Here is a 20,702-nt window from a genome sequence, read left to right on the forward strand (position 1 = left end):
TGGGTCGCATACTCTTTGGATCAGAAAGCTGTAAGTTTGAGTCTCACCCAGCAGACAACAGGCTTCTAGGCTTTTTCCAGAAGGTTTTTCGCGTCAGAGGTGCTGTCTTTGGAATGAGATATTAAACTAAGGGTGATCTGTCCCCTCAGATGGAGGTAATAAAAAAAACTCCACAGCCACCATAGGTAGAAAAGCTTGATGTCCTGGGGCCAATCTTTACCTCTTATTAAGCTTATCACATTGCTGTTGTGGGAGTTTCCTGTGTAATAATTGATTGGGGAGGAGCCTGAAGACCCACACTCAATGATTCAGAAACGGCTTCTTCCCCGCCACCATCAGATTTCTGAATAGTCCATGAACCCTACATCGTTATTCCTTTTTTTTGCAATACTATTATAATTTATAGTAATTGTATGTCTTTGCACTGTACTGCTGCTTCAAAACAGCAAATTTCACGTCATACAAGTCAGTGATAATGTCTGATTCTTGTTATTTTTCCTACAATACAAATGACTGTGCTCTCAAGCAGCTCATTGGCACTAAAACATTTTGTAAAGTCCTGAAGTGCTAGAGAAATGCGAATCTGTTTATTTATTGAGGAATAGAATCAATCCTTAATTTCTGCTGCAGTGGACTTTGTTCTTATTGCTGGTAAACAGACTGGGGGCCACCAACCAAATGATCAGATGTTGTTAGGACAGTAGTGCAGCTCCAATCAAGTGGACAATATTTGGCTTGTCCCCTAATCACTGGCTTCTGCTGCTCTAACTTGTGTGGATGTCAAACGATTACTTCCAGCTTCAAGGGTCAGCTGTGAAGTATTGGGGAGGGAGGCAGGGAGCAGCTTGTCGCAAACCATAGGGGACAGTTCCATTTCTGTGACTGGGAGAGCCCTGTCTACTTTCCCCTCTTCTCAGGGTGCTGCCTCTAGGGCTGCAGATACTGGCAGGCTATTTGAGTAATCCTGGGCCAGTCATCATATCCTGATTTGTTAGTACCTGAAGTACCCACTCTTTTGCATTGTACTGTGACTGCAGAAGGTTACCAATTTAGTGACAGTCAAATAATGTGACCATTATACCATGACTGAAATAGGGTTACTAGTGTAGTGTGACTGTATAAGCACGAATACAGTCGTGTTAACAACGGACACACGTGTTACACCATTCTTGCTCGGCTCATTCACCCATATCTATGCTCATGTTGCCTTACTTTTTGTCGTTTCCAATCACTCATTGTCCTGTGCATTGCCTGCAGTTCTTTCATCTGAGTCTCTGTCTTGCATGCACTCTCACTCGCACATTCTCTCTATCATGTGCGTTCTCTCACTCTCTCACCTGCTCCCGTGTTGCATCACCCGGTCCCTTGCCCCTCTCTCCTGCTTGCTATTTCACTCTCTTCCTTGCTTTCTCTTTTCCCTCCTTTTTCTCCCTTGTTCCCTTGCCCAATCCCTTTCTCACGCTCTTTCACTTGCTCTCTCGCTCTTTCTATCGCTCCCTTCCTTGTTGTTTTTCTTGAACACTTCTTCTCTCTTCCCCACCCCCAACAACCCTTGACTGAGGCTAATTACACCTCCTACCACTAAGCCGGCACAGGGCAAGAGGCCCAGATGGGGGACCTCGCCTTCACAGGGAGCTGGCGAACTGGCTGAGCATGGCAGTTATCTCCTGATTTATGAGGGGCGGAATTGCTAAAAGGCCCGGATTATTTCCAGTGGCAGTTCCCCCGTATGGGAGAGGGAGGAAGCTTTGGGCTGAACTTCAGCCAGCATTGAAGGCATCTTGCAATGAAATTGCTGACAGCTCTGGAGTCAGGGAGACTGCCAGCAGAGCATATCCTGGCGCAATATACATAGTACGAACCACTGCCGAATCCAAAGTTGAAGCAGCCTCCTTTAATTTCTCTCCAGGCTCTTCCCTAAGCTATCAGTCATTTTCTTCCCCCCCCCCCCCCACCCCCCTTTTTCCACTGACCTCTGGAAGCTTTGCCAGTGCTTATTGGACCAGTCTATTTGGCTGCAAGGGGCATTACAGCTGAATTTAATTCTGCCTCCAGCTGACCACACAGGCACACTTTCCAGCAGCTGCCCCTGAATAGCAGGACCCCCAAATGAATGAGTGCCGATCCTTTCCTCCCAATGTCCCTCAATTTTCCAGCATCACAATCTTTATCTTCCACCCAAGGAAAATGAGGCCATGTCCACATCACAATTTAAATCATCAGAATTGGCCAGGTAATGGGCCAGAGAAGAAACTGATGTTGTACCTTGTTTTCCTTTTATCTTCCTGTCTGGCAAAGACTTGGGTTTAAAATTCTCATCATCAAGTCTCTCTATGGCCTTGCCCCCCCCCCCCCCCCCCCCCCATCTCTGTAATCAATGTTCCTCCAGTTCTGGCCTTTTGTACACCCCTGATTTCTGTTGCTCCACCAGTGGTGGCTGTGCCTTTGGCCACCTTGGCCCTGGGCTCTGGAATTCCCTTGTGAAACCTCTCCATTGCTCTTGCCTTCTTTAAGGTGGTCCTTTATGACTGACCTTTCTGGAATTGGAATTGGTCAATTATTGTCACTGTACCGAGGTACAATGAAAAACTTGTCTTGCATACCGTTCATACAGATCAATTCATTACACAGTGCATCGAGGTAGTACAAGGTAAAAGAATACAGAATGCAAAGTAAAGTGTAGTAATTTTTAGAGACATAGAATTTAGATTTAAAAGAGTAGAACCATTATAGTAAAAGTAATGAGTAGATCTGCAGAGAGCAGCTTGCAACGAGTTGTTGTTGTGTGGCTCGTCGTGGAATCAAGTCTCCTGTGAAGTGCATTTGATAAGACACTGTAAATGTAGTTTATTGTTGCTGGATTAGGTTTTGGGATAGTAGAGTTGCGAATCCTTTCCCTCTTAGGAGAGTTGAGGAGAAGGTTACACAAGAGACTGCAGATGCTAGAATCTGGAGCAAAAAACAAACTGCTGGAGGAACTCAGCGGGATGAGCCACATTGGATCTCAACCCAAAATATTGATGGTTCCTTTCCCCCCTACAGATGTTGCTCAACCCATCCTCCAGCAGTTTGTTTTTTGTTGAGGAGAAGGTTGGCTGAGTAGGACAAATAGGGTTTGTGGAGGGAGAAAGGGAAGAGTCATAGGGTTATACAGCAAGGAAACAGGCCTAAAGACTGTGGCCATCCACCTTCTCCATGTCCCTCATGATTTTATGTACTCCTGTAAGGTCACCCCTCAGCCTCCTATGCTGCAGGGATAAAAGTCCCAGCCTATCCAGCCTCTCCTTATAATTCAAGCTCTCCAGTCCTGGTAACATTCTTGTGAATCTTTTCTGCACCCTTTCCAGCTTAATGACATCCTTCCTATAGTTTTGTAGTTGTTGTCTTGCATCCTTGTTCCTTGACATTGTTCAGCAAACAGAACTCTCTACTAGTAGCCTGTACCTGGTGCTCCTTTTATACTCTGATAGTTCGGTGCCACGGTGAGCAGTTTATTTATTAGACGAATTTTGAGTTTTTTCTCTCTGTGTTTAAGAGATTTCATTGATGGATCAGTTTCCATGTACTGTTAAGGTAATCACAGTGCTGGCAGCAGCCTCTCAATCAGCACTGTCACTGGTTTTATTTGACTACTAGTACCGATAGGAATAGGGGTTATTGAAGCCAATACACATGAACATTAGATGACTAACTGCAAGTGCCTTTATGGTGCATGTATTGGCTCAGTGGTTGCCACCTCTGAAGATCGAGTGTTCAAGTCCCTCTTTGGAGACTTGAGACTAAATTCATGTTAAGGCTGCCTGTGCCAGTACTAAGCAAGGGCACCACTGTGTTTTGGCTATGATGCTCTGTCTGCTGTCTCGGGTGAATGCAAAAGATGCAGTGGCTGCTATTTCAAAGAATGTCATGTGTTTAAAAATATTTAACCATTCCTCCCCCACCAAAAAACTCAACGTTAAAGTAGATTTATCTCATTATATTGCTGTTTTGTGGAAGCTCACTGTGTATACATTGGTTGCCACAGTTCTTGCACTCTCAAGATGCTACCACAGTGGCAGACTCTCACAAGACAGTAACACGACGCCAGGCTCCCATGAGGTGATACCGCAATGCCAGATTCCCACAAAATCAGCAAGTTCCCACATCCAGTACTGTCAGCTGGAGATGGGGGTGGGACTAATTGTACAGTTAAGTCTTCTTCAAGAGCAGAGGAAGCAGACTGCAGCAACTTCCCTCAGTAAAAGCAGTTAATTTCTCCAGAAAAATTGTATAGATTTCAATGACTGTTAGGTAATACTTGCATTTGTATAGTGCCTTTAACATTACCCACAGCACTTTGCAACCAAGTGTAGTTGCTGCTGTAATGTAGGATATGTGATGGTCGATTTGTGCACAGCAGGCCCCCACAATAGTGACCAAACAACGTTAATTCAGCAATAAATTTGAAAAGGAAATCGAAAATCTCCCCTACTCTTCAGAATCACAGCAACATTCCAGCACAGAAGTAGGTCACTCAGCCCATCAAAGTCTGTGCTGGCTCTGTGCCACAGCAATCCAGCTTTTCCCACTCCTCTATCTTCTCCCTGTAGGCTTACATTTTTTTCCTTTCAAGAACTTATCTAGTTCCCTCTTCGATGCTGTGGTTGAATTTGCCTCCACGACCCACACGGACAGTGTATTCCAGATCCTAACCGTTCATTGTATTTTTTTTAAGAAAAGAAGACTTTCCTCATGTTACAGGCTAAGGAAATTTGCCATGTCTCCAATGACCCTCACCAATTTTTTTACAGATGCAATACAGAAAGCATCCTGTCCGGATGCATCACAGCTTAGTATGGCAACTGTTCTGCCCAAGACCGCAAGGACAGGAAACAGGGAGATGGCAGTCGAATTTAATAAGTACTTTGGATCTGTCTTCACGGGGGAAGACGTAAGAAATCTCCCAGAAGTAAGGATGGACAAAAGGCAGAGGGTGACAGAGGAACTGAAGTGGATTGACATTAGGAAAGAAATGGTAATGGGTAGACTAATGGGGCCGAAGACTGACAAATCCCCAGGTCCAGATGGTCTGCATCCCAGGGTACTAAAGGAGGTGGCTCTAGAAATTGTGGATGCATTGGTGATCATTTTCCGATGTTCCTTAGATTCGGGGTCAGTTCCTGAGGATTGGAGAATGGCTAATGTTATCCCACTTTTTAAGAAAGGAGGGAGGGAGAAAACGGGGAACTATCGTCCAGTTAGCCTGACATCTGTGGTGGGGAAGATGCTAGGGATGAAATAGTGGCATATTTGGATAGCAATGATAGGATTGGGTCGAGTCAACATGGATTTACCAAGGGCAAATCATGCTTGACTAATCTACTGGAGTTTTTTGAGGATGTAACCGGGAAAATAGACGAGGGAGATTCAGTGGATGTTGTGTACCTCGACTTTCAGAAGGCATTTGATAAAGTGCCGCACAGGAGATTGGTGGGTAAAATTAGGGCTCATGGAATTGGGGGGCAGGTATTAACATGGATAGAAAACTGGTTGGCGGATAGGAAACAAAGGGTAGGGGTGAATAGATGTTTCTCAGAATGGCAGGCCGTGACTAGTGGGGTGCCACAGGGCTCGGTGCTGGGACTGCAGCTGTTTACGATCTATGTTGATGATTTAGATGAAGGCATTGTGAATAACATTAGCAAGTTTGCTGATGATACAAAGTTGGGTGGCAGTGCGACATGTGTAGAGGAAGTTAGGAGAATTCAAGGTGATTTGGATAGATTGGGTAAGTGGGCAGATACTTGGCAGATGAAGTTTAATGTGGATAAGTATGAGGTTATCCACTTTGGGAGCAGGAACAGGAAGGCGGATTATTATCTGAATGGTGTGGAGTTAGGTAAGGGGGAAATACAAAGGGATCTAGGAGTCCTTGTTCATCAGTCACTGAAAATGAATGAGCAAGTGCAGCAGGCAGTGATGAAGGCTAATGGAATGTTGGCCTGTATTACAAGGGGAATTGAGTACAAAAGCAAAGAGATTCTTTTGCATTTGTACATGGCCCTGGTGAGACCACTCCTGGAGTATTGTGTACAGTTTTGGTCTCCAGGGTTAAGGAAGGATATCCTGGCTATAGAGGGCGTGCAGCGTAGGTTTACGAGGTTAATTCCGGGGATGTCGGGACTGTCTTATGCTGAGAGGTTGGAGAGACTGGGATTGTACACACTGGAATTGAGAAGATTGAGAGGGGATCTGATTGAAACATACAGGATTATTAAGGGATTGGACAAGATAGAGACAGGAAATATGTTCCAGATGTTGGGGAACTCCAGGACCAGGGGGCATGATTTAAGAATAAGGGCTAGGCCATTTAGGACAGAGGTGAGGAAAAACTTCTTCTCCCAGAGGGTTGTGAATTTGTGGAATGCACTGCCTCAGAGGGCAGTGGAGGCCAATTCTCTGGGCACTTTCAAGAAGGAGCTAGATAGGTTTCTTATAGATAGGGGAATCAAGGGATATGGGGACAAGGCAGGAACAGGATACTGATGTTGAGGATCAGCGATGATCTCAAAATGGCGGTGCAGACTCGAAGGGCCGAATGGTCTACTTCTGCTCCTATTGTCTATAAATTGCAGAGAGTTGTGAACCCAGCCCAGTCCATCATGGAAACCAGCCTCCCCTCCACTGATTCTGTCAACACTTCCCACCACCTCAGGAAAGCAGCCAGCATAATCAAAGACCCCTCCCCACCCTGGTCATTCTCTCTTCTCCCCCTTCCATCGAGCAGAAGATACAAAAGCTTGAGAACACATACCACCAGGCTCAAGGACAGCTTCCATCCCACTGTTATCAGTTTTTTCAATCCACCCATTATTAAGGACCCTCACCATCCAGGACATGCCCTCTTCACGTTACTACCATCAGGGAGGAGGTACAGGAGCCTGAAGACCCACACCCAACGATTCAGGAACAAGTTCTTCCCCCCTGCCATCAGATTTCTGAACAGTCCATGAACACTACCTCGTTATTCCTCTTTTGCACTATCTATTTATTTTTATAACTTATAGTAATTTTTATGTCCTTATGTCTTTCACTGTCTTGCACCGTAATGCTGCCACAAAACAACAGATTTCATGACATATGTCAGTGATGATAAACCTGATGCTGATTCTGATTAAACAGACCTGTTATATGATAAATATTAACTCTTGATCTGACAGTCTACCTCGTTATGGCCCTTGCACTTTATTTGTCTACCTGCACTGCACTTTCTTGTAACTGTAACACATTCTGTTATTGTTTTCCTTTTGTACTACCTTGATGTACTTGTGTATGGAATGTCCTGTCTGAATGGCATGCTTTTCACTATATCTCAGAATGTTTGACAATAATAAATCAATTGCCAATTACTTAGTATTTTTTGCCAATAGCATTTTCTGTTTTTAACTGAGAGGGCAGATAGAGCTATGGTTTCATATTTCACTCAAAAGATGGCAATTCTAAAAGTGCAACCACCTTCCCCGCAGGGTACTGGCAGTGTTTGAAACCAAAATACTGGGGTTCAGATGCACCTACATACACAATGGAATAATTGGCATATATATACACTGTCTTTTACAACTTTGAGGCATCCCAAAGTAGAATATGCAACTTCAGTTACCTAGTGAGGTTGAAAAAGTTAGAACTATTCTTCTTGAAACCTGAAAGGTTAAGATGTGCTCTCAGAAGGTTTTGGAATATTTTGAAAGAACAGAGAGGGTAAATATGTTTCCCCCGGCGAGCGGCTCAGTAAATTCACATCATTAGTAAAATCATCAGGAGGGAAGAAGAGAATTTTTTCCATGTGAGGAGGTAATTAGGATCTGAAACACCATCCAATTCCATTAGCAGCACTTATTGCCAACACTGTCAACCACTGCATTGGAGTTGAGCCAGGCAGATGATTATTAACGAACAAAGTTAACAGTCAGTAGTCTTTTCCCAGTTAAAGGAACTAATTTCTCAAGAAAAAAAATGAAATGAGTAGGGGTTAGATACATATAATGTGCATAAAATCAATGTCAGTCACTTACAGTAGTCTGGGCTCCCATGTTTGATTGACATGGGAATTATCCAATCACCTCCAGTCTGGTTAGCTGCAGCATTATCACTATACGCGGCCGCTTGTAAGTTTCCTTCCGACAAGGAAATGGACAGGTACTTGAGGATGAATAAAGCTGTGGGGCTAGTGTGAAAATATAGAACATTATGACTAGACCTGCAGCATTCAAGCACCATTACAGACACATGGTCAAGTTTCTATGATTAAGTTGAACTATCATGGCAGTGAGCATTAGTGACAATTATTTTGACATGATTTCACCATGATTGCTTGAGTTTGGAGCTCGATCATTAAACCGATAAGCAAAATTTGATTGTTACTGGTAGATGTATTTGATGAAGGAAATGCGCATGCACTTCCTGTCGTGTCAAGGCATTTCCTGCCATCTTTTAATTATATGCAGATTTATTCCAAACATTTGCTTGCACTAGATCACCTCACATACGAGTCAGGGTTTTTGTTTTTCATAAAGTACTCACAGAGAAAAAGACGTTTGGTGATTTCTTGCCAATGCTGATGACATGTTATTTGCTGTGCAAGTTTGCAAAGTGGTGCCCAATAGTTGCATGCACATAGTAATAAGCAGCAATTAAGCTCTGGCTGACTGCCAGTTTCTGATCATTCACTGTAATTCATTGGCAATGGCTGAGTGGGGCAACCTCTTAATTAAGTGGGTCATGAGTTCAAGCCCATGGTGAATGCAAAATCTACACTGTCCACTTCGATTATGAATGGAGAAGCCATCTTTCAAGCAAAATGATGAACTGAGGACTTGTCCATCTATCCCAGTGGATGCGAAAGATCCCACGAATGTTATTTCGAGGAATGTCATTGAGTTCTAGGACTAACGTCAACTCCTCAACCAATATAACTAAGACAGATGCTTGTTACTTCTGTAAGATCTTTGCTGTGTGGGAGTGCACAAAATGGTGATGTTTTGAGGTCATAAGTATGCACCTGACCCGAAACTACTCATTAGCATCAGCATGAGCACCTAAGTACCCTGCCAGACATTTGTTTGAAAACTTTAATTGGACAGTGTGGTAATTCTGTTTTTGCCCACGTGGTCTTCTGCAGGTGTATGCCCAGACACAGAATTCTGATGAGTACAGGGAGAATTCCAGTTTTCCATCCCCCAAAGCACCTGGCAGCATGTTCTCCAGCTCTTTCTTATTGCCAGGTAAGGTGACTGTTTAGGATGTTCATATAGGAGGGTGGTGGGGTCTGCCGAGTTGGTGTTACTCCAAACTGTGTGTCACACTGCCTCATGTAATTGGCTTGTTTCATCCACCTCCCATCTATTCCCAGCTCTGGGGTATGATTCTGTGCGGGTATCTTGTATTGGAGTGTGGGAGTGTGGTACTGAGGATGTGTAATCTTGGTGTACGGTCCTTGGAGTGTCTAGTCTTAGAGTACGCCTAGTGGGAGAATGGGGGGTCAGAGGGGGTTGGATTCTAGTTACAAGGTAAAACTTTGAGGTTATACCTCTGGGGCACGATTGTGTGTGTGTGTGTGTGTGTTTGTGTGAGAGAGAGAGAGAATTAGTTAGTCCTGGTTCCAGCTACTAGATGTAACCCGGTGATAAAATGCATTGCTTGAATGGGCAGTGGAAGCAGATTAAATAACATTCAGAAATGGAATTAGAAAATATTTGGAAGAGAAATGTTTGCAGTGTTATGAGGTAAGTGTGGGGAAGTATGACTAATTAGATGGCACTTTGAATGAGCTAGCACAAGCAAGGTGGGCTGAGTGGTCACCTTGTATGCTGGGCGATTCAGTCATATTACTGTGATTCCTAGGAATAGCCAGACGTTACGGAATTCCTGTTTTTCTCTTGCCTATTTTTTTGTCCAGATGGACATCACAACACATCGGAACTGTGGACTCCATCGGGTGGGATCAGCCAAGCCAACTACGGGGCAGTTCCAGCTGGGGCTACGCCCCACATGAGCCAGGCGAATGGTTACAGCAACCTTCACCCTCACGAGCGGCTGGTGAGTTAGAGGGAGATACAGCATGGAAGCAGGGCCTTCAGCCCACAGAGTCTGTACTGAGTTCTCTTCATTATACAGGGAAGGGGATGGTTGGTGCATGCACCTACTCCCAAACCCTTGGTGTATCCTCTCATATTGTTATTGACCACTGTGTAGAGAGCAATGGGATAAGCCGTACCCTCACCACATCCCCTCCCTACCATGCCTAGTGCTTTCACAGCGCGAAGCCCTGACTAGTGTGATGTCTTCAACCTGTTTTCTGCCTGCACTCAGCCTATCTCAGTGTATGAAATAAGTCCCTCCAGTCCTATCCCACCTGAAGGAGTGGGTTTAGCTGGTTGTTTGTCTGTGGAAAGTGTCATGGCCCAGATGAACCAGACACTTCATGAAGTGTTGGAGAAAACTCATTTGCAGCAGCAAACCTGGCTGGTTATATCTCATAGAGCTGAGCTTCATGTGTAGGACTTTACATCCTGGTTATCTTCAGCCCCCACCCACCCTGACATTCCATGACTGTCGAGAATCAGATCTGAGATGTGGCTTTAGCACATCTGTCAGTTGAGTCATTGTGAGGTCTAATTTGGACTGTCAGCACTGGTGCAGTGGGTAGTGTTCTCTTGTTCTCTCCTCTGTCTCTCTCCCTCTCCTCTTCCTCTCTTCTTTCTCCTCCGCTCCCTCCCCCTTCTCTTCCCTACATTTTTCTTGTTTGTTCTTTCCCTCTAACATTCTCCTGAGTCAGATGTTGTGGTTTCAAGCCCCACTCTGGAAACTTGAGCACAAAATCTAAGCTGCTGCTCCACTACCAAAATTGGTAAATTGGTTTATTATTGTTACATGTACCGAGGAACAGTGAGAAACCTGTTTTGCATGCTGTCCATACAGATCATTTCATTACAAGAGTGCATTGAGGTAGTACAGGGGAAAACAATAACAGAATGCAGAATAAAGTGTTACAGTTACTGAGAAGGTGCAATGCAGGCAGACAATAAGGTGCAAGGCCATAATGAGGTAGATTGTGCAAGGCCATAATGAGGTAGATTGTGAGGTTAAGAGTCCATTTTATTGTACCAGGGTATTGTTCAATAGTCTTATAACAGCGGAATAGAAGCTGTCCTTGACCCTAGTGGTACCTGCTTTCAGGCTTTTGTATCTTCTGCCTGATGGGAGAGGGGAGAAGAGAGAATGACTAGGATGGGTGGAGTCTTTGATTATGTTGGCTGCTTTACTTGAAGCAATGAGATGTGCAGACAGGGTCCATGGAGGGGAGGCTGGTTTCCATGATGTTCAAGCTGTGTCTACAACTCTCTGCAGTTTCTTGAGGTCACGGGCAGAGCAGTTGCCGTACCAACCCGTGATGCATCCAGATAGGATGCTTCCTATTGAGGGAAGGTGCCGAGAGATGTGTCCTTCAGGATGAGACGTTAAACTGGGGACCTTTCTTGGTTTAATTCTGTTCCCCTTCTCTATCTATCCTTGTAATTTATTATATTTTTGTTTTAAGAAAAATATGGAAGACATTCAATTACATTTTTACAAGTTTTTACCAGCTGTTTTGCTTCACGTTGATGAACCATTGATGTGGGGCAGTCGGCCTATCGATGACTTCTAAATTTGCTTCTGTTCTCTTTATCTCAGCCCTACTCTCCAGCGGAGGTGAATGCTACTCTTCCTCCTGTGGCCAGTTTTCACCGTAGCAGCACCAGCTCGACCCCGTTTGCCACATCCTCGCACACCCCGCCCTTAAACAGTTCGGAAAGCCTGATGGGTACGTCCCGCGCCATTCGAAACTCTGCCAAAGCCACTTGCTGTTTGTTTCCTTATCCCTAACTGGCTGGCTTTTTATTTATTAAAATGTTTGTCTTGCTTTTTGCTTTACTGTTGCAGGGAGCAGAGGGACCACAGCTGGAAGCTCGCAGACTGGCGACGCTCTGGGCAAGGCCCTGGCATCGGTAGGTTGCTGCCTGTGTTTGTCTGGAAATACATTGGAATTGGAATTGTTTATTGTCACATGTACTGGGATACAGTGAAAAACTTGGTTCTGCATGCCATCCAGACAGAGCATTTCAAAACATAAGTACACTGAGATAGTACAAGGGAAAAGCAATAACAGAATGCAGAATATCGTGTTACAGTTACAGAGAAGGTGCAGTGCAGGCAGACAATAAGGTGCAAGGGCCATGTTGAGGTAGATTGTGATCATTAACATACAAGAGGTCCACTCAAGAGACTTTCATTGCATTGCAACACCATTGACAGATACTACGCCATCTCTTGTTATCCTTAAAGTAGATGTAAGCTGTGGTCTTCCTCATATTTTCCCACGACATAGAAGGAGGCTATTTGGCTCATCGCATCTATCCTATCAATCCCATTCCCCACACCCTACTCCTCCTCCTACCACACTAATTCTCCCCCTACAACAGGGACAATTTACGGTTGCCAATTAGCCTACCAACCAGCATGTCTTTGGAGATGTGGGACTCAGCTGGAGCATCCATGTTTGCAATCCTTAAATCATTGACGATCTTGATCCTTTCTCCCTTTGAGAAATAAACTATTACTTCCAAGAGGATGTGTGACAACATTGAATGGAAAGATCCAATACTAACTGGAACCGAGAAAATTGAGAGTTAACTTCATTGAAACTGGTAAGGGGCTCCACAGGATAGATGTTGAGAGGATATTTCCCTTGGTGGGAGTGTCAGGAACTGGACTTGGGATAAATGCATTGCCTGTTTAAGATGGAGATGAGGTGGAATTTTCTTTTCTCCCTGGGAGTTGGAAATGTTTGAAATTTTCTACACCAGAGAACTGCAGAAAATGTATTAACAGATATATTTAAGGTTGAGGTAGGCTTTGGAACTTCAGGGGAATCCAGGGTTATGGGGATCAGGCAGCAAAGTGGAACTGAGGTCAATGATCTGATCAACCACTTGATTGAATGACCACAACATTTGTCTGGTCCACTCTGATTTCTTACCTTGTACGGTCCAGCATTTGGGGAAATTGGTGTGTGTTAGAAGTCTATAGATTGGAGGACAGGCAGACTGAGCGAATGGAAGGTCCTCAGTGACACACAAAGCACTGAAGGAACTCAGCAGGTCAGGCAGCATCTGCAGAGGGAAATGGACAGTTGACAATTTGGGCTGAGACCCCTCTTCCTCCTTGGTTGTTTGGTTGGGAGAGGATGAGTTAAAGGAGCAAGACAGTGGGAGGAGTAAAAAGCTGAAAATACTCAGGAGGAAAGGCAGCACCTGTGAAGAGAGAAAGTTTCCAGAGTATTGCTGGCATTTTCTATTTTTATTTCGGATTTCCAGCATTTGCAGTTCTTTTTGCTTTTAGAATGCAAGGAGTCTGACATGTCTGTAGTGAGAATGCAAGAGTGTACAGCCTGAACATTTAACCGCGGTCGTGTGACTGATCTGTGAAGCATCGGGTAATGATTTTCCCTGTGCATGTGATAAAGGGGAAAAAAACTGTTCTTAAACTCTGGTTTTCCTGCAACTTGCTTCCAAAGCTCATCTATCCCACCCATTGTGATTCTCTTCATATTAACCCATTTACAGTCTGAAATTATGCCGATCCATCCAATCACTTTGCTAAGCCGGATCAGGTAAGGATTTCGATGAGCTGACAGGCTCTGTGTCATAGAGTTATACAGCACAGAAACAGGCCCTTCAGCCCAACTGGTCCATGCTGACCAAGATTCCCATCTAAGCTAGACCCACTTGCCCGCGTTTGGCCCATATCCCTCTAAACCTTTCCTAAACCTTGCCTTTTAAATGTTGTTACATACCTACTTCCTCTGGTAGTTATTTCCATATACGCATCAGCCTCTGCGTGAAAAAGTTGCCCCTCAGGTTCCTATTAAATCTCTCCCCTCTCACCTTATACCTATGTCCCCTAGTTCTTGATTCCCCAACCCTGGGAAAAAGACTGTGTGCATCGACCCTATCTCTGATTTTATACTCAGTGATCTTATTAAATATCAGAGCAGGCTTGGGGTGTGGAGGGGAAGGATTTTATTGTTTTCTCTTGCTTCCAGGCCCCTCTTTATTGGCTATGCTGAGATTTTTTCTGTTGCTCTCCTGCCTTGCTCTTGCTCTCTCCCCCCTCTATTTCTCTCTCACTTGAGATCTCTCTCTCTCTCTCTCTCTCTCTCTCTCACACACACACACACACACACACACACACACACACACACACACACACGTGTGCGCGCACACACACACACCACACTGTGATTATGGCAGCCCCTCCCACCCCTTTTGATCTGCGGTTCCTTTGATTACTGGGCTCTGGGTTGAATCACAGAGATGAGGGCTGACTTAAGGCAACGCCAGAGCAGGTGGCTCTTGAGTTTAATGAGGTTTTGTTGCAGATACAAAGCAATACTCTGTTATCTAATGATGCTTAATGTTTTTAGCGGAGTTGTTTCATCTGATTCTGTGGACTATAAATCTTTCTGTCAGAAAGGCTGGATTTTATTTCCTGGGAATGTTTTTAAATATTAAGTGGTGCATTTCACAACCGCAGTCCACTCCAGTGCCGGACTTTTTTTCAAGATCAACAAGAACCCACACAGAACATTGTGATAATGGACCTGGTAATCTACTTTAGTTATGTTAATTGGGGGATAAATATGCTCCTTAAGACCCTGGGGAGAACACTCCTGCCCTCTTCTCGTTACTACCATTGGGGAGGAGGTACAAGAGCCTGAAGCCCCACACTCAATGATTTAGGAATAGCTTCTTCCCCTCCACCAGATTTCTGAATGATCCATGAAACCCATGAACACTACTTCATTAGTCCTTTCTTTTTGCACTATTTATTTATTTTGTAATTTACAGTAATTTTATGTCTTTGCACTGTACTGCTGCCGCAAAACAACAAATTTCATGACATATAAGTCAGTGATAAAAACCTGATTGTGCTTCTAAATGGTTATGGGATCTTCCATATTCTCTTGCGACATGCAGCATTCCCTCAGGATTGCACTGGTGTGTCAGTTGAGAATTTTGTGCTCAGATCCCCAGAGGGGACTAGAGCCCACTGCATTGACCAAAAGTAAACATGCTACCAAATGAGCCACATCTGTGATTAATGTAGCCTAATGATGCTTGTATGTGGATTTTGAACTTATAACGCAGAGAGCAGTTGACATTGCAGAGGCTCACAGAAGCCCTCCCAGAAATCTATATGGGGAACTGGACTGACATCCCTGCAAGAAAGACTTGCAAATTATTTTGCACCCATGATGGTCTTGGGATGTCCTGAAGTGCTTTGTAGCGATTGAAGTCTTCTTTGAAGTTAGTAAACCCAAGAAATGCACCAGCAATTTACACATAGCAAGATCCCATAAAGAGCAACATCATGGTGACTAGGTATTCTATGTTAGGGATTGATTGAGTGATTCTCCAAATCCATTGGCAGGATAAGCAAATCAATGTGGGCATCTTCTCCCAGGTCAATATCCCCAGCATTGACGCCATAAATATGCACTAATGGGTGGCCCACATTGACTTACATCTGACTCTCAAAACAGGCACCCTGCGCCAAGCTTTATTGTGGCTAGTGATTTCCAACACAGCAGAGAAAATGCTTCAAGAATGTTAGAACATAGACAGTACAGCACAGGAACAGGCCCTTTGGCCCATGACGTTGTGCCGAACTAATTAAACGAGTAATTAAATGCCTAAGTAAACTAATCCCTTCTGCCTGCACAATGTCCATATCCCTCCATTCTCTGCACATTCATGTGCCTATCTAAGAGCCTTTTAAATGCCTCTATCGTATTTGCCTCCACCACCACCCCTGGCAGCGCATTCCAGGCACCCACCACTCTCTGTGTAAAAAAAAAACTTGCCCTGCAACTCGGACACCTCCTCTTACTTACCCCTCAACCAGGACCCCACCAAGGAGCATCAGGCCATTGTCTCCTGCAACATCACTGACCTCATCAACTCTGAAGATCTCCCCTCTACAGCCTCCAACCTCATAGTTCCCCTACCCCGCACTGCCCATTTCTACCTCCAACCCAAGATCCACAAACCTAACTGCCCCAGTGGGCCACTTGTTTCTGCCTGTTCCTGCCCCACAGAACATGTCCTCATATCTTGACTCCATTTTGTCCCCCTTGGTCCAGTCCCTTCCCACCTACATCCGTGACACTTTGCATGCTCTCCATCACTTCAACTTTCAGTTCCCTGGCCCTGAGTGCCTCATTTTCACTATGGACGTCAAGTCCCTGTACACTTCCATCCCCCATCAAGAAGGCCTTAAGGCTCTCCACTTCTTTCTCAACAACAGATTCAACCAGTTCCCCTCCACCACCACCCTCCTCTGTCTGGCAGAACTGATACACACCCTCAATAACTTCTCTTTGCACTCCTCCCACTTTCTCCAAGCCAAAGGTGTAGCCATGGGCACTTGCATGGGCCCCAGCTATGCCTGCCTTTTCGTTGGCTACGTGGAGCAATCCATGTTCCAAGCCTACACTGGTAACGCTCCCCAACTCTTTCTCTGCTACATTGATTACTGCATTGGGGCTGCTTCCTGCACCCATGCTAAGCTCGTCAATTTCATCAACTTTGCCTCCAACTTCCACCCTGCCCTCAAATTTACTTGGTCCATCTCCGACACTTCTCTCCCCTTTCTTGATCTGTCTGTTTCCATCTCCGGAGACTGATTAACCACAGACATCTTTTACAAACCCACTGACTCCTTCAGTTACCTTGACTACATCTCTTCTCACCATGTCACTTGCAAGGATGTTATCCCCTTCTCTCAGTTCCTCTGCCTCCACCACATCTGTTCCCATGATGAGGCTTTCCATTCCAGGACATCAGAAATGTCCTCTTTTTTCAGTAACCGGGGTTTCCCTTCCACCACCATCAATGCAGCCCTCACCTGCATCTCCTCCCATTTCCTGCACATCTGCCCTCACCCCATCCCCCCCCAACATAAATAGGGACAGGGTTCCCCTTGTCCTCACCTCTTTCCCTCCCCCTTTGTTTTCCCTCATTCCTGTGGCCTCCTCACCCTTCTCTTTCCCCTCCCCTACCCTCATGACCTGCCCATCTATTCCCGACTTCCCTTTATTCCATGGTCTACTGTCCTCCTACTGGAGTCCTTCTTCTTCAGCCCTTTACCTCTTCTACCTTTCACTTCTCAGCTTCTTACATCACTCCCTTTCATCTCTCCTCCCCCATCCACCTACCTTCCCCCCCTCACCTGGACTCACCTGTCACCTGCCAGCTTGTGCTCCTCTCCCTCCCCCGACCTTTTTATTCTGGCTTCTGCCCTCTTCTTTTGCGGTCCTGACGAAGGGTCTCAACCCAAAACGTCCACTGTTTATTTCCCTCCATAGATGCTGCCTGACCCACTGTTCCTCTGTGTGTGTGCTCCAGATTCCAGCATCTGCAGAATCTCTTGTGTCCCTGCACATCTCCTTTGAACTTACCCCCTCTCACCTTAAGTGCATGCCCTCTAGTATTAGCATTAGATGTTCTTAACCCCTCCTTGGAAAAAATGTAACATCGTTCTGGAAATTCCTAGCCTCTGACCCCTCACAATGGAGGAGTATTTGGGAAAGGCATCAAGTACTTTGAGTTTCTTTGGGAAAGCTTGCAGGACAAGCAGAATCTCCTACACAATCCACCCATCCTGTTAAGCAGCTCTTATGGCAGTTCTGTTGGATTTAGCAGTCACCTGAATTGGAGTGGAATCAAATGTCTCAATTCTTTCTTGGCATCGAGGATGATGATTTCACTCTGGTTCAGGTGGCTGTTTAGTCCTACGGACTGTCACTAGGAGCTTAGGCCTACATACTTATGCTCAAGCCTCCAAACCTTCTGCATCAGAGGCAAGGTTGCTCCTCTCTCAGCCACAGCTAGCACTGGGACTCATTGTGTACATTGGCTGGTGGATGATAACATGGAAAGGTTGGGGGCTGGGTGGGGTAAGAATTGCTGAGGCTCTTGTGAAGCCAGAGGAATCATATTTCAAAGCTGCTCAGCAGGGGATACATCTGACACTGGCATCAGAGCTAAGGAATTCAGGCCTGCAGGCTGCGAACAAATTAAAGAGATAGTCCATTGCACGCAGATTCTTTCTTTTAAATGCCAATTTCCTTCCCTTCTGCTCTTGTGCTGGCTTCTGTCAGGGTACAGATAAATGGGCGTCCCTCCTGCATTCCTGATCATTCTGCATGTCTAGAAAGAGCATTGGCAGGCCATATTTTTGGTTTATTTATGGTTGTTGTTGGTAAAACCAACATTCATTGTCCCTAATCACCTATTGAATTTGCTAAACAATTCCGGAGTGCAGTTGTGAGTCACTGACATTGGTGGGTCTGGAGTAACATGTCAGCCAAAAGGGCAAGGATGGCTGATTTCTTTAAAGTTTTTAGTGACAATCCAGTCATTTCTTGATTACCAGATTTTTCATAGAGTCATAGAGTTATATAGCAGAGAAAAAGGCCATTCGGCCCAACCCATTCATGCCAACCAGGGTGTTTTCCTGAGCTAGTTTCATTTGATTGCATTTGGCCCATATCCCTCTAGACCTTCCCTGTATTTGGTCTCTATCCCTCTGAGTACTGAAGAAGGGTCTCAACCCGAAATGTCAACTATCCCTTTGCCTCCACAGAGCTGCTGAATTCTTCCAGCAATTTGTTTTTTGCTCCAGATTCAAGCAGTCTTTTGTATCTCCCTCTAAACCTTTCCCATCCATGTACCAGTTCAAATATCTTTTAAATGCTGTAATTGTACCCACATCTACCACTTCCTCTGGTGGCTAGTTCTTTCATATACCTACCTACTTCTGTGTGGAAAATCTTGCCTCTCAGACCCCCTTTAAATGTTTCCCCTCTCACCTTGAACATATACCCTCTAGTTTTAGACTTCCCTACCCTGGGAAAAGGTCTGTTACAATCCATTTTATCTATGCCCCTGATGATTTCATAAACCCCTCTCTTTACAATATTTTTATTAATTCCACAAAGAAAATACAGAGTACATGAATCGAAAAGAAGATAAAATACTACTAAATACATTGTGTTAAATCATACTTGAAATCACGATACTCTATATTAGTAATCAAAAATGATAATTAATTAATAATGAATAGATTGGAATAATTTTATTATAAACAAAATCTAAACCCACTACCAAGACCGAAGCTGTTTAGTAAACAAAAAGGACAAGGAAAAACCCTTGACACATAATGATATCAGCCAATATCTGTACTTTAACTGCCAGATTAAAGGTTTTGAAAATAGTTCAAAAAAGGTCCCCACAGTGTTTGAAAGTCTGTTAGATTCAGAAATTGAACTTCTCTAAATGTAAGTATGACATAACATCCCGTAACCATTGAGTATGAGTAGGCGGAGTAACTTCCCTCCATTTAAGCAATAAGAGAACTAAAGGCCAAAATGTGTAGATCAGAAGTCTCCAAAATTATATCTTAAACCCCTATAAGGTCACACCTCGACCTCCTTCACTCCAGGGAAAACAGTCCCAGCTGATCCAGTCTCTCCATAACTCAAGCCCTCCTGTCCTGGCAACATCCTTGTGAATCTTTTTTGCACCCTGTCTAGCTTAATCACACCGTTCCTATGGTATGGTGACCAGAACTGCACACAACATTCATAGTGCGGTCTCACCAATGTCTTGTACAGCTGTAACGTGACATTCCAACTCTTGTACTCAACACTATCCAACATTAGATCAGCCACATTTTGAGAACTGTGTACCAGTGATGCATTTTGGGAAGTTAAACCTGGGCAGAATGTTCATCGTGAATAGCGGGGCCCTGGGGAGTATTGTAGAACAGAGAGACCTAGAAGTACATAGTTCCTCTGAAAGTGGCGACACAGGTAGACAGGGTGGTGAAGAAGGTGTATGGCATGCTTGCCTTCATCGATGGGGGTACTGAGTACAAGAGTTGGGATGTCATGTTACAAGACGTTGCCTGAGGGGCAAGGTCACACAGGATGGTGGTTATATGGAAGTAGCTGCCAGAGGAAGTGGTAGAGACAGGGACAATTACAGTGTTTAAAAGATATTTGGACAGGCACATGGATAGGGAAGGTTTGGAGGGATATGGGCCAAACGTGGGCAAATTGGAGTAGCACAGGTAGGCACCTTGGTCAGCATGGCTGAGTTGGGTCGAAGAACCTGTTTCTGTGCTGTATAACTCTATGACTTAATCATGGTCACCACATTATAGAAAGGATGTGATTGTACTGGAGAAGGTTCAGAGGATCTTAACAAGCATGTTGCCTGTGAAATGACAACTGATACACTGGGGCTGTTTTGTTTGAAACAGAGGAGGCTGAGAAAAGATGTGATGGAGATATTTGTACTTATGATGGGTCCAGACAAATAGGAAGGATCTATTTACCTTAGCAGAGGGGCAAAGATTTAAAGAAATTGGTAGACGAACTAGTGGGGAGATGAGGGAAAACTTGCTGCCAGAAAAGGTGTTGGAGGTAGAAACCCTCATCACATTTAAACATTGCTTAGATATATACTTAAAGAACAGGGCCGTGATGTGGGATTAGGCTGGGGAGCTCTTTTTTTGACTGGCATGCCCTATTTCTATGTAATAAATTTTCTATGATTCAG

The 20,702-nt window shown here is 44.6% G+C and overlaps 2 protein-coding genes across 4 annotated transcripts in view; one reads left to right on the forward strand and one right to left on the reverse strand.

Moving 5' to 3' along the window:
• Positions 1-20,702, reverse strand: part of pi4kb (phosphatidylinositol 4-kinase, catalytic, beta) — a 599,336-nt gene that overhangs the window by 394,175 nt on the left and 184,459 nt on the right. The window lies entirely within an intron of this gene.
• The window catches only part of LOC127587477 (transcription factor 12-like), a 117,624-nt gene that overhangs the window by 53,852 nt on the left and 43,070 nt on the right, over positions 1-20,702 (forward strand). For all 3 annotated transcript variants that reach the window (XM_052045831.1, XM_052045832.1, XM_052045833.1), the window contains exons 2-5: positions 9,158-9,260; positions 9,935-10,074; positions 11,710-11,839; positions 11,959-12,023. In XM_052045831.1, the coding sequence (XP_051901791.1) occupies positions 9,158-9,260; positions 9,935-10,074; positions 11,710-11,839; positions 11,959-12,023 (438 nt within the window). The remainder of the gene's footprint in view (positions 1-9,157; positions 9,261-9,934; positions 10,075-11,709; positions 11,840-11,958; positions 12,024-20,702) is intronic.

Source organism: Pristis pectinata, chromosome 40 (genome assembly GCF_009764475.1).
Source record: "Pristis pectinata isolate sPriPec2 chromosome 40, sPriPec2.1.pri, whole genome shotgun sequence".
Classification (NCBI taxonomy): domain Eukaryota; kingdom Metazoa; phylum Chordata; class Chondrichthyes; order Rhinopristiformes; family Pristidae; genus Pristis; species Pristis pectinata.